This window comes from Meriones unguiculatus, chromosome 3 (assembly GCF_030254825.1).
Source record: "Meriones unguiculatus strain TT.TT164.6M chromosome 3, Bangor_MerUng_6.1, whole genome shotgun sequence".
Taxonomy (NCBI): domain Eukaryota; kingdom Metazoa; phylum Chordata; class Mammalia; order Rodentia; family Muridae; genus Meriones; species Meriones unguiculatus.
In genome coordinates, this window is record NC_083351.1 from 28361717 (window position 1) to 28384935 (window position 23219).

A 23219-nucleotide genomic window follows, 5' to 3' on the forward strand; every position below is an offset into this window, starting at 1 on the left:
CAGTGGCATACCTTCTTTAACAAGGCCACACCTCCAAATCCTTCTCAAATAGTTCCAGGTGGGGACCAAACCTTCAGATATGTTAGTCTTCGCCTTCTGAGTGCTAGGACTAAAGGTGCGTGTGATCTCAGCCAGCCTGGGGAGATTTGTGTTTTACACATCAGTGCTACTAGACTCGTGGGAACTGTAAGTCGTGATGAATAACTGGAAAGACCTGTGCTTTCCTCTGGCTAACTTTCTTACATTTTGATGCTTGTTGGCTTTGCAAACAGGGATATAGAGTACTACTGAAGGAATGTATACAGGCCTTGGCATTTAAGCATCTCCAAACATTTGGCCACTGTATCATTATCAAAGTCATTGAATGTATCTTTGTGTATGTGTGTGTGCTAGTAGGGATTGAACTTAGGCCTTCCCACATGCTAGGCAAATACTTTGCCACTAACTCTGAACTGTGTATCCCTACCTTTCTTTACACTTTCTTTGAAACTGGACTTCACTACATTGCCCAGACTGGCCTTGAACTTACTTGATAACCTGTTCTATCCTTAAAACTTTGCACCTTTCCAAACTACCTAGGATTGATTACAGGTTTGTGCCATTGGGCCCAAATATAAAGCTTACATATAACTTATATAAATTATAATGCCAAACCAGAACTGTATAAAAGGGATGATGACCCCTCGCACTCTAGTCCAGGCTAACTTGGAACTCATTTTGTAGCCCAGGCTGGCCACAGACTTAGCTTTCTTACCTGGGTCTAGATAGATAGCATTATAGTAGTCAGCTACCATGCCTGTTTTGTGTGACACTAGAGATCAAACCCAGAGCCATGTGCAGGCTAGACAAGCGTCTGCCAATTCACCTACATAACTATAAGTGTTAAGATTGTATTTGTGCCCAGATGGGTTATCATTTACCCTTCTAGAGTAATGCCCGTCCCAGTGGAGGCCTCACTACTAATCTAAGATTCCTTGTTTACATGAGTTGTTACACTTACTCTTTTAATTTCGAGTTTCTTTGTAGTGAAATCTTGATTTCTACCTGAAAGGACTTGTAAATGCAAATGTTAATTTAGAGCAGTAAGTGTGGAGAAAAGGTCGTGCTTGGATCAATCTACTTTTTCATTGTTATGAGCTAGAGAGCATGTGTTCCTTTGACAACGTTAGGAGTTTGCACTTAAAAATCTTCCATTCCAATACCTTCGGCCTTTCTACAGATCTGTCTTGTTATCTAGAGGTAGAGGTAAATAGATAGGTGCTGGCGTAGGCCGCTGGACACATCAGTTGGGACCAGATGCTGTTGCCTTTACCATTGCTTTGGATGAAAGGTTAGTAACCGGTATGCTAAGCTCTGTCAAAGGAAAAACCTTTTTACATAGGATTTTGCTGTGTGGCTCAGCCTCGTCTAGAACGTGCTACTCTCTTCTGCATCCATATTTTGAGGTTGTGATAAGCATATACTACTGTGCATATCTCAAAGAGGTTTTTGTTTTGTTTTTGAAACAGGGTCTTATGTAGCCCAAGTTAGTCTTAAACTTTGAACTCCTAATATTCCTGTGTCTGCACTGGTGGGATTACAGGGGTTGTACCGTCACAGCCGGTTGATGGAGTGCTGGGGAGCTAATGCAGGGCTTCTTACACATTAGGCAAGTATTCTACAAGCTGAGCTGTGTCCCTAGCTTCCCATAGCTGTGTGTATGCATCCTGGTAGTGAAGAGAGTAGCTTCTGCCTCTTGTAACCAGTAAATCAGTCTCTTTTCAAAAAAGTTTTATATTATTCCGGGCAGTGGTAGAGTATACCTTTAATCAGGAGACAGAGGCAAGTGGATCACTGAGTTCAAGGCCAGGCTGGTCTACAGATCGAGTTCCAGGAACAGCCAAGGCTACACAGAGAAGCTCTGTCTCAAAAAATGTTAAAAGCCAAAGGGGGTTGGGGGGAGGTTATTTTGTATAGTCTCAGAGAAGCCAGAGAGTGGGTGTTAGGATTATGAAACTCAGATCCTCTACAAGAGCATATGCTCCTAACCACTGAGCCACCTTTCCAGTCTATCTGTCTACTTTATATTTAAATTATGTGTTTCTTTGCTTTCCTTTTGGTTTTTTTGAGACAGGTTCTTACTTAGCTCAAGCAGACTCTTGATCTTCTTGTCTTCCCAAGTGCTGAGATTATAGGCTTGTATTATGATGCCCAACTGTGTTTTTCATTATACTGAAGTATGTATATATAGAAACTATTTTAATTTACAACCTACAAAATTCATGTCCCTGGGAAAAATAAAGTCATGTTACCATAATTGTATAATTTTGTGTTTGAAGTAAGAAAGAAACTTTGGAAGTCATTTGGCACATCTCCTTGTCAGCTAAAACCTATTTTAAAATTTTAATTAATACATTTTTTTTATTAAGGCTTTATGTGTGTACACCACAGCACTCACGTGGAAGTCAGAGGACAGCTTTCATGAGTCAGTGTTCTACAATGTAAACTCATGTTATCAGCCTTAATGACAAGTACTTTTACCCACTGAGCCATCTTGCTGGCACTAAGACTTGTGCTTCAGGCTGACCTTGAATTCACTATAGGTTTTTATATTTTTTAATTTAATTTTTTATGTTATTTTATTTTATTTAGACAGTGTCAGTATGCATTCTTACTGGCGTGGAACATGCCTGCCTCTGTGTGTTCTCTGTACTGGGATTAAAGGCATGCATCACTCTACCAAGCCTACTAAGTTTCTTGAAATAGATGCCATTTTCCAACTGATCAAATATATGTCTGAAAAACTTTATTATACTTTGAAAATAATTTAGCACATGTGTTAACAAAAGTGCAATACATAGAGCTCTCTGTAAACAAATGTCCATCCTGCGTTTGCAGTAGGAGCGTGAGTCTGTTTTATTGTCGGGTGTTATTATCTGCCTCCAACCAGCTTGTCCTTAGAAGAGTGGCAGAAGTAAATTAACTCCCACTGGGTCTGTGGATGTAGCTCAGACATAAAACACTTGCCAAAGCATGCTAGACTTCCTGAATTCTCACACAAAACAAACCAAGCTTTTTAATGTTATTCTACTTTCTTGGCCTGAAATTGCTATGTAGGCCAGGCTGACTTTAAACTTGCAATAATCCTGCCTTTGCCTTTAAATTTCTGGGATTACCAAAGTGTACCCAGCTCAATAATTTCTCTTTTTTCCAAGTTGAATTTTATTTTATATGTGTAGGTTTTTTTTGTCTGTTCACAACATGTTTGTGGTGCCATAGAGGCCAGAAGAGGGCATCAGATACACTGGAACTGGAGTTTGTAAGCCACAGTGCCGGTGCTGGGAATTGAATCTGGGTCCGGAAGAGCAGTCAGTGCTCTCAACCACTGAGCCATCTTTCCAGCCCTTTAGGTTGCATTTTTTTCTAAGTACAATCATAGAATCTGGCCTCTTTCGCTTAGCTTAATTATTTTGAAATTCTTCCCTTACAGATAGTTGGTTTCTTGGTATGAATATACTATATTAGTATTTATTTAGCTGTTGATAAATATTTGGGAGTTTCTAGCTTGTGGATACCCTAAACTGAGCTGCTGTGAGCATTCTGTATCGTTGGCATAAATAAGTGCTTTTTCCTTCCTTAGGAGTTATAGCTGGATCCCTTTTAAGCTGTATCATTTTACACTTTGATCAACAATGTGTGAAGTTTGTTTTTTTACCTCCTGATAGACACTGGCATGGCTACTTTTTTTTTTTCTTTAATTTATTTTAAAGAAATGAAATCAGGAGAGTCACATAGCAAGCTATTTTTAAGGTTTATTTATTTATTATGTATACAGTGTTCTGCCTGCATGTACACCTGCAGGCCAGAAGAGGGCACCATACCTCATATATAGTTGTGAGCCACCATGTGGTTGCTGGGAATTGAATTTAGGATCTTTGGAAGAGCAGCCAGTGCTCTTAACCTCTGAGCCATCTCTCCAGCCCACATGGCCACTTTTTAAGCTGTCACTACTCTAAAATTAGTGGGAGCTCACTGAAGCCCTAATTTTCACTTCCCTTTTCAGTTATGTTTAGTATTTTTTTTTCTTGTGCTTATTTTTGCAATCTGTAGTATTTGGTCCAGTGGATGTTCAGGTTTTGGCATTCTAAAGATTAGTATTTTGGGGTTTGTTTTTTGTTTTGTATATTATTGAGATTTGAGAAAAGTAAGTCTGTGTTTTCTAGACTAGACAAAAGCTCTTTGTAAGATGTACTTGCAGGTTTTCTTTTTTTGCTTCTTTGACAGTTAATTCAGAGGACATATTTAGATTCTTAGATTAAGACTCTATTAACCTAAGATTAAGAATTAGATTCTGAATTTTGTTTAAATTCAATTTTTCCACTTTTCCATTGGGTTGATTCTTAGTTTTTTGAGACAGAGTTTCCCTGGATAGCATTGTCTCTCCTGGACTCACTTTGTAGACAAGGCTGGTCTTGTCAGAGAACTCAACAGAGATTCACCTGCCTCTGCCTCCAGAGCACTAGGATTACAGGCATGAGCCACCATATCCAGCAGAACTGAGTTTCTAATTAACACTATTTGTTGAAACATTGCCCTTTCTCAACTGAGTTTGGTTTGAGCCATGTGAGAGTCAGTAGTCATATGTTCAGGGCTGCATTTCTGGATTCTATCTCATCCTATTTGTCTGCTTTGCTGCCAGTAACACACTTTTGTTTTGTTCTTTTTCAACAATACATTACGAAAGTGATATGCTGCACATAGAAACAGAAAGAGTGGTACTTGCCAAGGGTGGGAGAGTGTGGAGAATATAGAGGGGGTTTGTTTTTTTGTGTGTGTTTGTTTTTCCATACAGGGTTTCTCTGTGTAGAGCAGGCTGGCCTCTATTGCCCAGAGATTTACTTGCCAAAAAACAGGTCTTTTCCTCTTACACAATTAGAATTGTAATGCTTTTATCATACATGGTAAATCTTGGGCTTAAATCCACTTTTTGGGCTAGAGTTGTAACTTAATTGGTGAGTACTTGCTGAGACTGCAGGAAACCTTGAGTTCTTTTCCTGGAATCCATTAACATGCCTGGTGGCACAAGTCTGTAATTCTAACACTTGGAAGATCATACATTTAAGGCCATTGTGGGGTATGTGAGGCCTAGACTGAAAAAGAAAAGAAAAAGAAAAACTCATTGCAGCAATTAACAGATATTATAGATTAGTCTTTTTAGTAATAATGACCTATTACTGTAATACAAGTAATGGATAGTTACTTGTATTTATCTCCCTCCCTTGAGCCTTCCTGTTGCACATTTCTGTAAAATCTTGAGGTTCATGGTTGATTTTCATTTATTTAATTAACCTTTTCTTTCAGATTAATTTATTTAAATTTTTTATGTTTTTGAGTGATTTGCCTTTCTATGTGTGCTTGTGCTTTGTGTATGCTGGGTGGCTGCAGAGGTCAGAAAAAAAGCATTAGATCCCCAGGAACTGGAGTTACAGATGGTTTTGAACTACCTTGTGGGTGCTGGGAACAGAACCAAGGTCTTCTACAAAGGTAGCAAGTGCTCTTAACCACTGGGCCCTCTCCAGCCCCTTATTTAAACATTTAAAAAGGTGTGTTTCTTTTATTTTATGTGTGTGAGGGTTTGCCTGCTTGTGTGTATGTGCATCCTGTGTATGCCCGGTACCCTTGAAAGTTGTTGCTCAGATCCCCCGGAACTAGAGTAGATGGTTGTGAGCCAGCATGTGTGTGATGGAAATCAAACCTAGGTCCTCTGTGACGGCAGCAGATGTCCTTAACCGTTTAGCCTTTTCCAGCCTCAGTGACCTTCCTTTAGAGTAATTGTGGTAAAATGTATATGACATAAGTTTCTTAAAATGGGATGGGGCTTACTATGTAGCCTCATCTGGCCTCAAATTCTCGAGGTCAAGCTGTTTTAACTTCTTCTGTATGTTCAATCTCCACACCTATGTCCAGTTGATTACAGCAGCAGCAGTACATTCATTTACTCTGTTGTACAACAGAACTTTTTCATCTTCCCCAAATGATACTGCTCATTAGACACTTAACTCCCTATTCTCTCTTTTCCTCCTTCCATAATAGTATGTATCTGTTTGTCTGTCTGTCTGTCTTTCTGTCTGTTTGTTTGTTGGTTTGTTTGTTTTGAGACAAAAGTCTCTACGTTGGCCTGGCTGTCTTAGAATTCACTATGTAAACCAGGATGTCCTGAAATCACAGAGCTCCTGCCCCTAACTGCTGGTATTAAAAAGCGTGGCTTTTTAAAACTTTCGATTTAAAAAAAAAATTTTTTTGTGTGTGTGTCCATGGGTGAATGAGTGCCACAGCATTTCATATGTCTGTGGAAGCCAGGACAACTTGGAGTCCATTCTCCTGCCTAGGGCTTCACTTGGGTCTCCCAGGTCGATCAACAACTGTGGCCTCTGAGCCATCTCAGCTGCTCCCAGTTTCATCCTCTTGCATGTGGATGTCTTGTTTCCTGGGACTAGTTAATAAATGTTGTCTTTTTCCTGTCAAATGGTCTTGTTACAGCTTTTGAAAATAGTTTCACCATGTATATAAGGATTTATTTCTAGGCTATGTTGGATTTCACTGGTTTCTGTCTTTTACTAGTAACTCTCAATTCAGAAATTTAAGTTATAGCATTAAAAAAATCTACATTGTGTATAGAGATATAACTCAATGAAGAGGGCTTGTCCAGCATGCCAGACTGAGAGGGCTCATATAGCAAAAATAAAAATGAAGTAAAGGAAGGCCCTGCAGTCAATGGAGAGACATACTGTCAGCATAAAATGTTTCGTTTTTCACATCATGGAAGGTCTCATGCTTGCCTGTTAACAGTGCTCTGTTTCTGGGAGGTTTTATGCTTTATGGAAGATTTTGCAAATTAAAGAAACACTACTGTTATGTCAAAAGCAAGAGGCATTTTAAAACTGAAAATGAGATGAAGCTAGAAAGCATATTTATGACCCATGATCAGTATCTAAAATAATCTGGGATGATGGGGATGGTGGACTGAATCCAGTGAAATGTAATCAGGGTGGATGAAGAAGTGTAGATGGATGGAGAGGCCAGGTTTCTGAACGCAAAGCAGCTGGAGCTAATGTGCAGAGGATGCATTGGGGTACAAGAGCAACACGGGTTCCAGACTTTGGATTTGAACTCACTATAGTTACTTTCTGAGTTGGAGCATCCAGCTATTCTCTTTTCATTCAGGTTCATTATTAGTCCTTCAGCCCCGCTTAGTCCTTATTGCTGACTGATGCTTAAGTGTCGGTTCTAAACACACCTGAAGTTCTTCCATCTTTTTACCTTTGCATTTGAAAACTTGGTCTGCTTCAGGGATGAGATTCAATTGCTGGCTCCCACTGGAAGCTTACCCTTTACAATATAATCACGTCATTCCGATCTAGAATTCTATTTTAATTAATTAATTTAAAAAGCAGGATTTTCCTGTGTAGATCTGGTTGTCCTGGAGCTTACGCTGAAGACCAAGCTGGCCTCAAACTCAAATTTGCTGGCCTTTGCACTCCCAAGTGCTGGGATTACACTCATGCATCACCACTGCCCAGCTAGATTGAGAATTTATGTATTTCATGAACTGAAAATTTAAAATCAGAACAAGATTTCTTGTGTTAATTGCAAATTTTAAAATATGGCATACTCTTCTCTTTAAAAAGGTACTAAAGGTAATGCATCAGAAGAAAAGGCAGAATTTGGAAATAAACATATTTATTAAAATAGCAGTCGAGTTGTGTATTCTGAGAAGACATAAAGAGCAGTGATAAAGTATGTGCTTTGGAGCCAGGTGACTAATTCAGATCATCTGTTCAGCATTTACACAGTAGATCACTTAAGGCATAAAATTTGCCTTCTTATTTAAAAAACGAGCTAAGGGATCAGGGATGTAGATCAGTGGAGGATGGAAGTGACAATTAAGTCTTTTTAATCAGCTGTAGGGATGGATGTAGTTCAGTTTGTAAAGTGCTTGCCTACCCTGCATGAAACTCAGAGCTTGGCCCCTACTCAGCAGCGCACAAAACAGTCTGTAATCCTCTAATCCCAATACTTAGAAGGTGGAAGGAAGCAAGTGGATCAGAAATTCAAAGTCATTCTTGCCTAAATGGGAGGTTTGAGGCTGTTTAGAGACCCTATCCTCAGGCCTCCATGGGCCCTTTTCTTTCTTCCTAATCCCAGCACAGATCATTTTTGTTGTCAAAATAATTTGTATTTTCTACCTTGATGATACTTTGTTTTTGTTTGCATCTTTCTTTTCTTGTTTTAAAAGTTGCATTTATGTGTCAGGGTGTTCAGTCTGTATGTAAGTCTGTGTCTTGTACCTGTAGGATTAAGAAGAGGGCAGCAGATTCCTTGGGACTAGAGTTAACAGATGTAATCGTGTGGGTACTGAGAATTCGGCCTGGGTCCACCAGAATAGCAGCCAGTGCTCCTAATCTAGATGAGCAACCTCTCCAACCCCTGCTTGCTTTTAACATCACCTATTTTAAAATATGTGTCTATTTTTATCATTTTTACTTAGGTAAATTTATGCATAGATAAGTAAATATGCGTGCCAGTGTCCTTGGAGGTCCAAAGAGGGTGCTGGGGTTTTAATAAAGGCAGCTGGATACTGCTCAATGAGTAGGAAATGTTGGTAGTTGAATTTAAGTCCCCAACAAGAGCAGTATGTACAGCCTGGTAAAGGCAGAGGCAGGTGGATCTCCGTGTTTGAGGCCAGCCTGTTCTACAGAGCTAGTTCCAGGACAGCCAGGGCTGCATAACAGAGAGACTCTGTCTCAAAACAAATGACAAACAAAGGGCAAGATGTATTCGTAATGGCCTCTTACTGTGACAATGTGACTGAGCCATCTCTGTAGATCCGGTATTACCCCTGCTTGACCAAAAAACATTGTTATGTGGTGCATGATTGTAATAGGATGAAAGCTCTTTGGAAGGTGCCTATCCCATACTATATGCTCAATAAATATAACTATAATTTTCTGTGGGAAAATTAGTGCTAAAATTGAAATTCATCCCTTACATAAAATGTGACCATCGTGAAATTATTCCCTCTTGATAGTTTTTTTTTTAAGATTTATTTACTATATATACAGTGTTCTTTCTGCATGTACACCTGAATGCTAGAAGAGGGCCCCAGATCTCAGTATAGATGGTTGTGAGCCACCATGTGGCTGCTGGGAATTGAACTCATGACCTCTGGAAGAGCAGACAGTGCTCTAAACCTCCGAGCCATCCCTCCAGCCCCCCTCTTGATAGTTTTACAGAAATAAAATATTAAGATGACAGAAAAAAAGCCCACAGTACTATTAGCACAGTCTAGCTGTGTTAGCAATTTTTAGTTCAGCTATTTGTGGTCTTTTTGCCTTATGCATTGATTCTTTAATGTACAACTATATTGCAGTTATAGCACACTTGAGAACTAGAGAGTATTTGGATATGCAGAAGGGACCTGTTGTAGCAATTAAGAGTTTTGGGTACTTGGAATAAGTCACTGGCTATGGAGATAGTGGGAGACTTAGTTATTTTCTGAGCTAGAACCAACAAACTTTGGTTTGGTGGCTTCAAAATTATTTTTAGTTTTGGTTCCTAAAAAGAGGCAGTGGAAATTAAAGGGTGTATTGGGGGGGGGGGGGAAAGACTAGGTTTTGTACATGTTGGGGTTTGAGACTTGAATAGGCTATCCAGGTGAAAATATAAAATAGGGATTTGAAATATACAGCAAGGGCTTGAAGTAGTACTCGGGTGCTAATCTGTCTGGAACTTGAATTAAGAGTACCCTAGAAGAATATTTAAATAGTCAAACATGGTGCTTAAATGGTTAGGTGTAGTATTCTTTCAGACATGCACATCTGGTTTCCTTATTTGTGGAGTAAATGAGTTTACTGAAACAGAGAATGAATAAATAAATTAGTGAAGATTATTTCAGTGATTCTTGAAATGCTAAGCATGAGCTTATTGGATATGTTAAGGAGACTCTGTTACTTGATTTTAGCTAACATGTAGGAAGGTAAAGATTAAGGAGTATAAATCTTAGGGGAGATGGCTTAGCATATATGTATGCATACACACACACTACTCTTATAGAGGACCTGAGTTGGTTTGCAGTATCCACATTGGATGGCTCCCAAGAGATCCAATGCCTTCTTCTGGCCTCCTCAGCCCCATAACTAAAGATAAAATAAAATGCCAAGCATAGTGGCACATGCCTTTAATCCCAGTGCTCACGGGCAGAGGCAGATGGATCTCTGAATTTGAAGCCAAACAAACTAAAATAAAACCCTTTAAAAAAAAATCAGCACAATGCAAACAGGTCTCAAGTCTTGGATATTTGAAAATGACTAACTGGGACTGTGGCCAGTAGTTTAGTTGTTAGAGGGCCTTGTCTGGCTTGCTTGATCTCCAGCACATCAGCAACTGAGCGTTGTGGAGAGCACTCATGTTTAAGGTCAGGTTGGGCTGCATGAGGCCCTGTCCTGGGAGAGAGCCTGTAATTTGATTAAATGACACATTACTTTGCTGACAATACAGAACAACATTTAATTGGCATTCAGGTGCATACAGCCCTCATCATTTAGTATGGTGGGCATTTTACTGTGTGCAGTGTGATGGCTTACCACACCATTAAAAGCTTTCTTTGTTTTGGTGTTTAACTGAAAATAAAGATCTTTTGTTGTTTTGTTTTGAGGTAGATTGTCATGTAGCCCAGGCTGACTTCAGACTGTGTAGTCAAAGATCACCTTTAACCTCTTGACCCTTGTGCTAAATTTCCTAAGCCCTGGCATTACAGATGTGTAGCACAACCAGCTCAGAAATGGATCTTAATGTGAACACTAAAAGTGTAGAAAGTTTGTAATCCTGCACTGTTACTATATATCTTTGTAGGGTTGTTTGTTTGTTTTTTTTTTTTTAGTTACATTGGGGAGAGGGGTCAATCTTCCTTTCCTTTTCTGTCTTCAGTTTAATGCTGTATTAACCAAAGTTGCTACTTGAGGGAGACCCAGCTCAGGGCGAGTATGGCTTTACTTCTCTGATTTCTTCCCTCAGAAGACCTGTCCTGCATTCCACTCTCTCTGAAGGGATGACTCGAGCTGGTGAATATAGAATCCTTTAAAACAAACCAGGGCCTAAAAAGACAGTGTGTAAGCATGTGTTAGGAAAGAAGGAACAAATAGTACATTTGAGAGCAACGAATCAATTTGTTTCATTTTTATTTGTAAAATGATTAAACGTGTTTGTTTTTTAGACCCTATTGCAATATGCAAGCAACAAGAACGCGTCCGAGCACATTGTGTATCTTCTGGAGGTATACCGCCTTGCTATCCAAAGCTTTGCCAGCGCACGTCCATTTTTAACTACTGAATGTGAAGATGTCCTCCTAGTGCTTGGCAGATTAGTCCTGTAAGTTTAAGCACTTAAATTACTTAAGAACTGAGTACTATTGGTTGTGCTGTTTGCCTGACTCCTCTTTTCAGTGTATTATTTGTTCTGCAGAGCACCGATTCCCTCTGCTGGGAGTCTTCACCCTATTTCCCAGGAGATAATAAAGTTCAAGTGAAGCTCCAGTTAAACAGTGTGCAACCGTCTTTAGACTCCCTTTTCTTACCAGGCTTGTCCTCCAAGTACAGTCCGTTTTCCTTCTCTTTTCCTTAGGTATAAATTGTGTGGTAAACAACTTATTGTGACTGTGACCAAATGCTTTAGAGAGAAGGATTATTTTGGCTCAGTTTCAATGGTTTTAGTCCATCATGAGAAGGAGGCCTGGCCAAGTAGGACTGTCCTCATCCTGAAGGACAAAGCAGAGAGAGAATACCTGCAGGCTGGGCTTGCTCCCTTACTCTCATTCTTTCCCTCTCTCTGAAGATTTATTTATGAGTGTAGGTATGAGTTACACATGAGTGTTCTATTTGTATGTATGCTTGTATGACAGACGAGGGCATCGTATCACATCACAGATGGTCATGAGCCACCAAGTGGTTGCTGAGAATTGAACCTCGGGAAGAGCAGCCAGTGTTGTTAACCACTGAGCCATCTTTCCAGCCCCCGTTATCCTCCTTTAATCCATCAGACGTCAGGCTTTAGATGGTACTTCTTCCCTCAGCTGAAGTCTCCTTTTAAGTTAATCATTTGTGGAAATGCTCCCATAGATACGCTCTGCCCACCTTCCAGAAATCTCAATCTAAGATATTTGGTAGTCAGAATTAATTACCATACATTCAGGATCTGGAAACTGGTTATCTCTGAGAAATACCATATACTTTGGAAAAGATACTGTGAAACCTTGCAACTTAATTACATCATTTGAACTAAAAATAATTTTACCAGCACAAAATCTCAGTATAGTAAAGGCACTCTAGGTGTCCAAGGTCATTTAGCTGCTTTAATATTAGGTTGCATAAAAGAAGACAAAATTACACCGTTAACATTGTTCATTTTATCAAAAACTATTCGTGTGTAGGCCGATACTGTCTCTTTTATACCCTGCATTGTTGAGTGAGATGCATGCTGGACAGGGTGATCTGTTGCTTTTGTCTAGCCTGTTGGTGAATGACGTCATACTTTTGTAGAGGATTATTAGCATTCCCTCACAGAGAACCCTGTCTTGGGGGTTAAAAAAAAAGATAGACAAAATCCTTTCCTGTTACTTTTCTGTGCCTAGGTAGTGGTTAGGGTAGTAAGAAACTTTTTGCTTCGTTTTTAGAAGTGAAGCAATCACTTTGTGATCATTCTGCTTCCTCTGCAAGTGATAGAAACTAGTGTGGCTAACAGCCTATCTCTCTTTATCATGTTCAGCCAAACTCACAATGTCCTGAGATCTTGGTTTTGGTCTGTATGTCTGAATAACCTCCCTATACAAACTAACACTCCTTGGAACATGACTTTTTTTTGTTTTTGGAGGGGGCTCTTATATTTCTACAATGCGTTAGAAAGTTATAGTTTTTCTTCTGCTTTTTTTAATACTTGAAAAGCCAATGGACTAATTTCGGAGAAAAATTTAAGGAGTATAAGTTTTGTTTTTTTATTTTTGAGTATAAGAATTATTTTTGCATATTTGTTTTATGCTGTACTGAATTATTGTAATCTCCTTATATACTCACAGAGTTATTTGTATTGTAGGAGTTGTTTTGAATTACTGCTTTCAGTGTCTGAAAGTGAACTGCCCTGTGAAGTCTGGGTACCATTCCTTCAGTCTCTACAGGTGAGTCCATTTTAATTTTTAAATTATTTTTGTTTATTTGTGTGTTTGTTTATTGGCTTTTTGAGACAGGGTTTCTCTGTGTAGCCTTAGCTGTCCTGCACTCACTTTGTAGACCAGGCTGGCCTCTAACTCACAGCAATCTGCCTGCCTCTGCCTCCCCAAAGGAGCCACAGCGCCCAGCTGGTAAGTCCATTTTAATTTAAAAAAAAAAATCTCTGCATAGTTGCCCAATTAATTATTCTCAGCAAAGTAAACTTTGAAACTTAAAAAGGCTAATTACATATTCATACATTTATGATTATTAAAGTAAACTATTCAGATTGTTCATAGCATAGTGCCTTGCCAATCAGTATAAATCTCTTAAGTGAATCAAACTAGTTACAGATTCTATTCATACATTATACTTAAGGAGACCGTGGGCTCTCACCTCCTTTTTGGTTTTTCAAGACAGTTTCTCAGTGTAGTTCTGGCTATTCTGGACTCGCCCTGTAGACCAGGCCTGCCTCTGCACCCCAAGTGCTGTGATCACAGGCTCGAGCCAGCACACCTGGTGCGAGGGCTCTTACCTTTGTAGGTAGACGAGCCAGTTAGAAAATGGCAAGTGTCCTGCCTAGCAACAGGTGTCAAGTGATCTGTTAAGGGTAGAAACTGAGAAGACATTTTAAAAATACAGTTAGGAACTAGAGAGATGGTTCAACCAGTAAAGCGTCTGCTTTCAAGCATGAAGACCTGAGTTTGGATCCTCAGAACCCATGTCAAAAGCCAGGTGTGGTACCATAGGCACATAATCCCAGGGATGGCAGAGTGGGAGACAGAGCAAAGAAGATCCCTAGAGCTCATATCCACCTAGCCTAGCCTACTTGGCAAAGTTCCAGGCTTGAACAAAGAAAGCTGGTAAGCCGGGTATGGTGGCACACACTTGTGAGACAAAGGCAGTCCTGGTCTACAAATTGAGTCCAGGACAGCCAAGGCTACATAGTGAAATTCTGTCTCAAAAAAGAACATAGAAAAAAAAAGAAAGTGGTAAAATATCAGAGGACCAACATTAGTGTTGACCTAAATGTGCACACGCCTGCATACACTGCATACACCACACACACACACACACACACACACACACACACACACACACACACACGGATAGACATCAGATAACACTAATCATTTAATTAGTGATCACTAAATACTAAATAAGGGCCAGCGCTCTGTACTTCCTTTTTAAATATTTTACCGTATTTAATCAAGTAAACCTTCTTACAGTATGGAGATTATTTGAATCCCCATTTGCAACAAGGAGGCGCACATAGGAAAGTTAGCTTGCCCAGAGTGACGCCCACCTTCAGGTTCAGAATCCTTTTCCAACCGGGTCACCGGGACCCACATTTTACGGTATCTTGAGCCTGCTTCATATGCGCACCGGTAAAGATCTGAGTATCAGACACATACTTAGAGTACAGGAATTTATTCCCTCTGGAGTGCATACCATCAAGTGAAATGATTGCACTGTTTTTCTCCTTGGGAGAAGAGAATTTCCTTGGCTGTTCTAAACCCTGTGATGTGGTCCTGATTTCTCACATATCCGAACAGCCATTACAGTCATCTTTCATGTATGGCATGTTGACTTCTGCTTTTGTTTTGGGGTTTATTTGGGTTTTGCTTTCTTGTTTGTTTGTTTAAATAGATGACCATACCATGTGGTTAAGCCAAAATCCAAGAGCCAGACTGCCCTTGAACTTTATCTGTAGCTCAAGCAGCCCTCAACCTTGTGACACTCCTGCCCTCGCCTCCTGAGTGCTGAAATTACAGGCATGTAGCACCTAGCCCAGATGAGCGCAAGTATTTTTGTCTTGACGCTTTGAGACCTTAATAGTTTGGGTCCTGTGATGACGCATTCTAGAAAAGCAGATATCATTAATTCTTTTAGTGTGTTAGTATTTTTATTATCTCTTCTCTAGACAGAACACCTTCATAAGCTTCTTTATTTTCTTAGACTGTTTGCCTGAGTACAAGTAAGTGTCCCCTCCCCAAGTGGAAGTTTTTAGTAGTTATCTAACTCGTAGGATATTTTTTTGATCTGTGTTGAGTAAAATTAATGAAATAACATTGCGGATAAATAAGAGGCTTGGCCCCTATTAAAATCTGAAATGTGAAAATAAGTTTTCTCATTTAGTGTGTCAAATGGACAAACAGTAAATGGCATTCTGTATACTTTTGGCAAAAAGAAACAACTTTTTTGTTTTGTTTTTGTATCTTGGGCCAGCCTTGAACTTTTTATCCTCTTTTTCCCACCTCCCAAGTGCTCTGATTTATAGGCATGCCACCATACCTAGCTTTTGGTTTTTGTTTTATATGATGTTCTGTCTCCACCCAGAATAAAAATTTGTATCAGCGAAGGCCTCAGACAGCAACTATGTTGACTGCTGTGGGCAGCGTCTCCATGCCTCTTCTGTGTGTATTAGAAAACACACTCCAAGCACGTTTTTGTTCTTCTTGTTTCCGGGCTGGAGATTAAGCATGTGTGGCTTTGCTCATGCTGTGTGAGCACTCGTACACTGAGCTATGTGTCTTGCCTGAAAAGGATTTTTATTGTCTGTGGTATTTAATTGTTCTTTGAGATAACATCTCTATATGTTACCTAGGCTGGACAGGAACTTTGTAGCCCAGGCTGTCCTTGGACACATAACACACCTATGCTGTTCTTTGGTTAGTTTTTATTATGAGCATGCAGTTCATTCTACATGTTGATCTTCCTCTTTGATAAGACCACATGGGATCCTTCTCTGCCTGTGACCATAAATTATTTGGTTAAATATCTCCTATTTGTTTTAATGGTATGAAACTGAACAACTTACGCCATATCAGTGTTGTTTATTTCAGTGTGTGACAACTGTACTTTAAAAACCTCTGCTGGTAGGAGGCTTAGTGGGTGAGGGTGCTTTTTTTTTGCTGAACCTGACATGACTTTAAGCTTTAGAGTGCACTTGTTAGAAGGAGAGAATTAGCTGCCACACGTTGTCTGCTGACCTGCACCGGCACTCTTGCACACACATCCCTAGTAAATAAAGCATTTTTAAATTAAAAGAAATATAAGTACAAGGTTTTAAAGTACCTTTGGTGCAGTTAGTCAAATGGCTACTAACAACAAAGGTTGCCCTGAAGTATATTCAGAGTTTAACAGATGAAAAAGTAAACTATTTGATGAGGCAGCTCCTGGCCTTGGTTCTAATTCCTTTGGAGGCTGAGGATCATTTAATCCCACAGTCCTGGGGAAAGTGGTAACCTATCAGATTCCGAGAGATGGGTGGGGAGAAGAAAGTATTAAAACCATTTGTCATGGTAGTGATAATGTATACCTGGCTCCTTCCTTCCTTCCTTCCTTCCTTCCTTCCTTCCTTCCTTCCTTCCTTCCTTCCTTCCTTCCTTCCTTCCTCCCTTCCTCCCTCCCCTTTAGAAACAAGGTTTCACTGTGTGGCCTTGTCTGTCCTGGAACTCTCTATGTAGACCAGGCTGGCCTCAGATCTGTCTGCCTTTGCCCCGAGTGCTGAGATTAAAGGGATGTGCCACCATTAACTGGCTTAATATTTTCTATCAGTGTGTTCTGGTAGACATTATAGATTCCTGACAGAAAATTCTGAAATTTTCATGTAGATTTTTTTGTCTTCATTGCAAAGTAAATATCTGTCTTACGTTCAGGGGAAGTCTAAAAACCTGTCAAGCTGTTAAAGGAAAATTGCTGTGTTAAATAATGCTAAAATGGTATTAAATAATTACAAATTAAAAACAAAAATAATTAGAAATTAAATATTGGTATTAGTAAACTATTACTAGAAATCTCCTATCTAGATAAGGTTTTACATAGCCTAGGCTACCTTGAACTCTTGATGTCCCTGCTTCACTGCTACTTACTGATTGCTGGAAGTGTGCCACTTTCCCCCTGGTCTCACTATGTAGCCCTGGCTGGCTTAGAGTTCCAGATGTGCCTGCTTCTGCCTCTCAAATGCTGAGATTAAAGGCATCTGCTACTATACTGAGGAGCAGTTGCATTTTTAAAAAAACCACTAATAACCAGGACCTTAAGATGTTTTGTGTAGAGGCACCTCTTATTTAAATATTACATTAACAAGAATTTAAATGGTTGGAAATCAGGGCTAGAGCTGAAGGTCAGCAGTAGACAGCTTGTGTAACATGCATGAGGTCCCGTCCCCCCCCATGTCATACAACAGTTATTGCCATCCAGTAATTATTTTTGTCTTCAAGAGTATGCTGCCTGTGTGAATACTGAACAGGCCATTAAATGAAAGCTCTAGCAGTGGCCTTAAAAAAAAAAAATTAAGTTTACTACTGCCAAGATATTAGGTCTGGCCATCTTAATTACTAGGACATTACAGATACTCACTCAGGTATAAATTGATTGTGATAATTCTATATGAGGGAAAGTCATGAAAACGTTTTGAGTACATTTTAAACTTGGTTAGAAATACCCCAATAGAAAAGCACAAATATTTGAGGTTAATTTCTCTATTGAGTTATAAGTTCTTTTCATTTTATTGATATTTAAACTAGACTGAGAAGACAAAGCTTTGTTATTAGCCTCTCTTCTAAATGTACTGCTTTTGTTTTAGGAGTCACATGATGCATTGTTGGAATTTGGGAATAATAATCTACAAATACTGGTTCATGTTACAAAAGAAGGAGTGTGGAAAAACCCTGTTCTCCTTAAAATTCTGTCTCAACAGCCAGTAGAAACAGAGGAAGGTAAGTCTTAAAACTTCACTGACCATGTTAAGCTCTGCAGGAGCTAAAAGTTTGTACCTGAATTTTTGTTTGTTCTGTTTTGTTTTTCTAAGTAGTAAGAAATAAGTAGTAAAAACTGAGCTGGGGAGATGTGGGGTGACTGGGTGGGTGCTGCACACTGGAATCCCAGCACTCTGGAGAGACAGAAGGATTGGTTTTAGGTCAGTCTGTTAGCCGACATCATGGAGACTAGCCCCTGTTACAGTGAGAACCAGTCAAACAACATTGATTAGTGTTTGATACTTTCCTTTTTTCCTTAAGAATTCTTATATACACTTAGTGTTGTATGAATGCCTCTGTATCTTTTCTCATTTTAAGTTTCTGAGATGAAGATGAAATTGTTACATTTCTAGGGTAACAAGAGATTTCAGAACAATACCTCAGTTAGCTAACATTTCATTAAGTGTGACTACTGTGTTCATATTATTAGGCCTTTTTTTATAGTAAGGTATTTTTTTTCTTCAATTAATTTTTAAATTGTTGTTGGTGGCACACAACCTTAATCCCAGCATTCAAGAGGCAGAGGCAAGTGGATCTCTTGAGTTTGAGGCAACCTGGTCTACAAAGTGAGTCCAGGACAGCCAGGGCTACCCAGAGAAATCCTGTGAAAAGAAAAAAATAAAATGTTGCTGGGCAGGTGTGCATGATGTAGCCTGCGTGTGTCGAGAGGACAGATTAATAGGCGAGGGTCTCTCCTTCCACCTTTTCATTCTGGGGCTCTTACCTCAGGTTACCAGGCAGTCTTGCCAGCCCCTCAGGTGTTGTTGATTTTCTATTGGCCATGTCCTTTGAGGACTTGTTTGGGGGAAAAAATTGTTTTCCTTTGTAAATGTAGCAAGTGGAGACTTAACAGATCATGTTGGTTATCAGTAAGAGCTGTCAGAGGTCACACCTTGCGTAATGGCCGGGTGTGTTCTAAGAAATAAGTTACAGTTTCATACATACACGTCAAGCGTGCCCAGTTACCATTCCCAAGGGCCTGTTTGCAGTCAAGACCACTAGTAAATATGAAGTCCTTGCGGTTGATGTTGACTCGCACAGGACAGCATTCTGTTTCACAGTAAACTTTAATAAGTAGGCGTACATTCCACAAAAATTACAGTGTAGCAAATATATAAGCTGGAAACATGACTTATCATGCACTTCCTCATTTTATTTCGTGCACTTTTTGTGAAACCGTCAGTGTGGTAGGTCTGTTTATATCAGTGTCATCACACAGTGATGCATTGTATCAAATGTTCTAATGTTCTTGTCACTAAGTGGCGAGAAATTGTTGTTTAAGGGTTTGTTTTTATTTTATGTGTATTTTGCCTGCGTGTATGTATGTGCACCACATCCATGCCTGGTGCCCACAGAGGCCTGAAGCAGTGTCAGGCTCCCCTTGGAATTGGAGTTACTGGCGGTTGTGAGCCACCAGTGGTGGGTGCTGGGAATTGACCTGGGTGCTCTACAAGAGCAGTTGTGCTCCTAGGGATGGAGCCATCTCTCCAGCCCTCTTCTTTATAGTATTACAAAAGGGTCTTACTATGTAGTCCTGGCTGGACTTGACCTGACAGACATCTACTTTCCTCTGCCTCCAGAGTTCTAGATTAAGCTTTGTTTTGCATTCAAAAGGCCCAAAGTCTGTAAGTGCCACTTGACTCTCAGACTGTGTTGATTGGAATGCGAGTTTGTCTGTCTGTGTATATATATATATATGTCCCACATGTGTGCCTGCTGCCTGTTAGCCAGGAGAGAGGGTCAGATCCCATGGGAGTCCCGTGATGGCTGGGAAGTACCATGCTGCTGCCATGTAGGTGCTGGACACTGAATCTGGGTCCTCTGCAAGAGTGGCAAGTGTTCTTAGCCAGTGAGTTCTTTCTCCAGCCCAAGGCCTTGAGGTTTTTGTTTTGTTTTTTTTAATCAACCTCCCAAGTGTTCAGATTACAAGCCTGCAGCACATTGCCTAGCTGAGAGCTTCTTTTGTTTTTTAAAGGTTTATTTAATTATGTATATCTGGGTGTGTCTGTGTGGGTATGTGTGTAGAATTACAGTGTTCAAGGAGATCAGTGGTTGGAATCACCTGGAGCTAGAGTTACAGACAGTTGTGAACCATCTGATGTGAGTTCTGGGAATTGGGCTTTGGTCCTCTGGAAGAGCAGTATGTGCCCTTAACCACAGAGCCATCTCCCCAGCCCTAAGAACTCTTTTTAAATTAAACCTTAAATGTGATTGTTTTCAGATGATAAAGTATGTTGCTGTTAGCAACTTTATCTCAGCACCTGTGGCTGGGATCAAAATCGGGCTTAAAAATTGACAAGTGTTCTGCCACAAAGCTGCTTTCCTGACCACACCTCTTTTCTAAAATTTTTACATGTGTGCCACAGCATGTGCAGAGTTCAGAGGACAACTTTGTTAAGTTTTGAAACACGTGTATTCACACAGTTCCCATTTTATTTTGTAGTGCTAAGCATAAACCAAGTACCTTGGACATGCAAGATAAATGCTTTGTTGAACTGCCTTTTCCTTTTAACAGAATAGATAATTTTTTCAGAAGGAAAAGAAGTTAGGCAGGGTGGTACAGACTTTTAATATCAGCGCTCCAAGGCAGAGGCAGGTGGATTAACTGCACTGCCTCGTTGAGCTGGAAGCTCTTTAGTGCTGAGGTCACTGCCTTCTGTGAGAGTCCTGGTATCAAACTCAAGTCCTTACGTGCAGAGCAAGTGCTTTTATCCAGCATACATCTCCCCAGCCCTTGAAAGGACTTTTTTTTATTAATTTAGCGATTTACTTATCTTTTAGAAGCTTTTGGGTGGGTTTGTTTGTTTGTTTGTTTTTGCCTGAATGTATGTCAGATCTTCTGGTACTGATGTTATAGACAGTTGTGAGCTGCCATGTGGGTGCTAGGAGTTGAACCATGTCTCCTCTGGAAAATCATCTAGTGTTCTTAACTGGGGAGCCATTTCTTCATCCCCTGAAGTGATTTTTAAATTCAAGGTTGAGCTTTGTAAGCCTGGCGTGGTGGTGCACACCTGTAATCCCAGCACTCTGGGAGGCAGAGACAGGCAGATTTCTGTGAGTTTGAGGCCAGCCTGATCAACAAAGCAAGTCAGGACAGCCAAGGCTACATAGAGAGAACTTGTCTCAGAAAACAAAACAAGACAAAACAAACAAAAACAATAAATATGACAAGCCCTTATTCTGTGCTCTGTGGTAAAGATGGAAAGTGCTGTGCAAACTTAACAAGACCAGGGCTTAAATGTAGCAGTCCAGTTTGCAGGGGTGTTGCTTGCTGTGGGATTCGTAAGCTGCTCAAAGCTTTGAGGCAGATCTTGCAGGGTCTGCAGTTAGGCAGAACAGGATGAGGGGGAGATGGAGCAATAATGAGAAGACTTTAAAGACCTGCAAGGTCAGGGACAGGTAACTCCTGGCTCCCTGAAGAAAGGAGCAGCATGGAAGAAGGTTACATAGTTGTGGGTTTTGATACTTGACATAACATTACTGAAAACAAAAGAATAAAGAACTATTGATAGAGGCGCTATACTAATGAACTATTTTGTGTATTTTAATAACTGTAAGTCTAAAATAGAAAAGGCTAAGGTAAATGTTTTCCCTTATGACTTCTGACTTTGACTTCATTTTATACAATTTAAAAGCAAAAGCGTATACTAAAATCAAAGCTCAGCCTGGTAAATCTAAGTCTCCAGAGTTGGAACCCTGAAGTAGTTAAAAGTAGATCCAACTTGTGGAGAGAACAGTTTGACAGTATGGGCCAGAATTACTGAACAAAGCCTTTAACCTAGTAATCTCACTTCATGGACTTTGTTCTGTATGTTCATTGATGAAATGACTCATGCTGTGCATGGGCTTGTGAATTGCATCATTATTGATGACTGCTAAAGATTGGAAACCACTTATAAATAGATCTGTAGGGAATCATTGAGTTGACTTATAGTACGTCCACATAGTGTGGTTTCATTAGGTGGAAAGCAAAAATAAGACAGCTCTAAGAGATTGGTGGTAGAATGAGCTATATCATGTACTTAGTTGGTCAAGAAAGGGAGCATTTATGGAAGGGTACAGAAGTTAGAATTGTTTCTCTGGGAGGGAACCAGAACATTGTAGAACATTGATGTCAAAATAAGAGGTTTGCTTATTTGTTTGTTTGTTTTGTTTTAAATGAATTTTTCAGTCTGGAGAGATGGCTCCATAGTTAAGAGCATTCATTTGTTGCTCTCGAAGAGAACCTAGCTTTGATTCTCAGCACACACTACTCTCTGTAATTTCTAGATACTCACATGGTACACATTGAAGCACACAAATCTGAAAATTATATAAATATAGACGGATATTATACCAAACTAGTGGTACACACCTTTAATTCCAGCATCCATGAGGTAAAGGCAGGTGCATCTCTTTGAGTACAACAAGGCCAGCTAGGTCTACCTAGCAAGCTGTTGAGCCAGCCAAAGCTGCATAGTGAAGCCCTGTTTCAAAAAAAGAAGGAAAGAGAGAAAGAGAAAAAGAAAGAAGAAAACAAACAGCTTTGCCCCATAGTGCGTATAGGTTGTCCTAGAAGTCTTTTCTTTTTTGTTTTGTTTGTTTGTTTTTTGACACAGGGTTTCTCTGTATAGTCTTGGTGTCCTAGACTCACTTTGTAGACCAGGCTGGTCTTGAACTCACAGAGATCTGCCTGTCTCTGCCCTCTGAGTGCTGGGATTACAGGCATGCACCATTGCCCCTCACTGTCCTAGAAGTCTTAAAGTCTTGTTTGGGCTCCAATGGTAGGATTACAGACATATACCACCATGCCTGCCTTGGGCAGTAATTTTAGCTGTGGATGTATATACTTATATTTTATCTTTTAAAAAATAAGTTTAAGTCACACATATAATTTAAAAGCTAGAGGGGGATTTTTGTTAGGAAAAAATTAAAGTTCCAGGAAATGGTGGCACTCACTTTAATCTCAACAAAGGCAAGTGGATCTCTTGAGTTCAAGGCCAAGAGTGGTCTACATAGAGATCCTATATCAATTTTTTTTAAGTTCTATAGTTAGATCTAGTAAGTCAGAATCTGCATTAAAAGAAGGCCTCCTTCCCCCATTCAGGAGCCATTTTTTAAGTCTGAGAAGCAATGTCTTAGATTAACCACCTACCTAAAAGCATAAAACAGCCAGCTTGCTTGAATGCTGCACTTCAACCTCTGTTTTTTAGGTAAAGCTGTGTAATGTCACAGACTAGGT

The 23219-nt window shown here is 39.9% G+C and overlaps 1 protein-coding gene across 1 annotated transcript in view; it reads left to right on the forward strand.

Moving 5' to 3' along the window:
* The window catches only part of Rlf (RLF zinc finger), a 60231-nt gene that overhangs the window by 11155 nt on the left and 25857 nt on the right, over positions 1 to 23219 (forward strand). The window contains exons 2-4 of the mRNA XM_021639478.2: positions 11252 to 11406; positions 13123 to 13204; positions 17827 to 17959. Coding sequence (XP_021495153.1) covers positions 11252 to 11406; positions 13123 to 13204; positions 17827 to 17959 — 370 coding nt within the window. The remainder of the gene's footprint in view (positions 1 to 11251; positions 11407 to 13122; positions 13205 to 17826; positions 17960 to 23219) is intronic.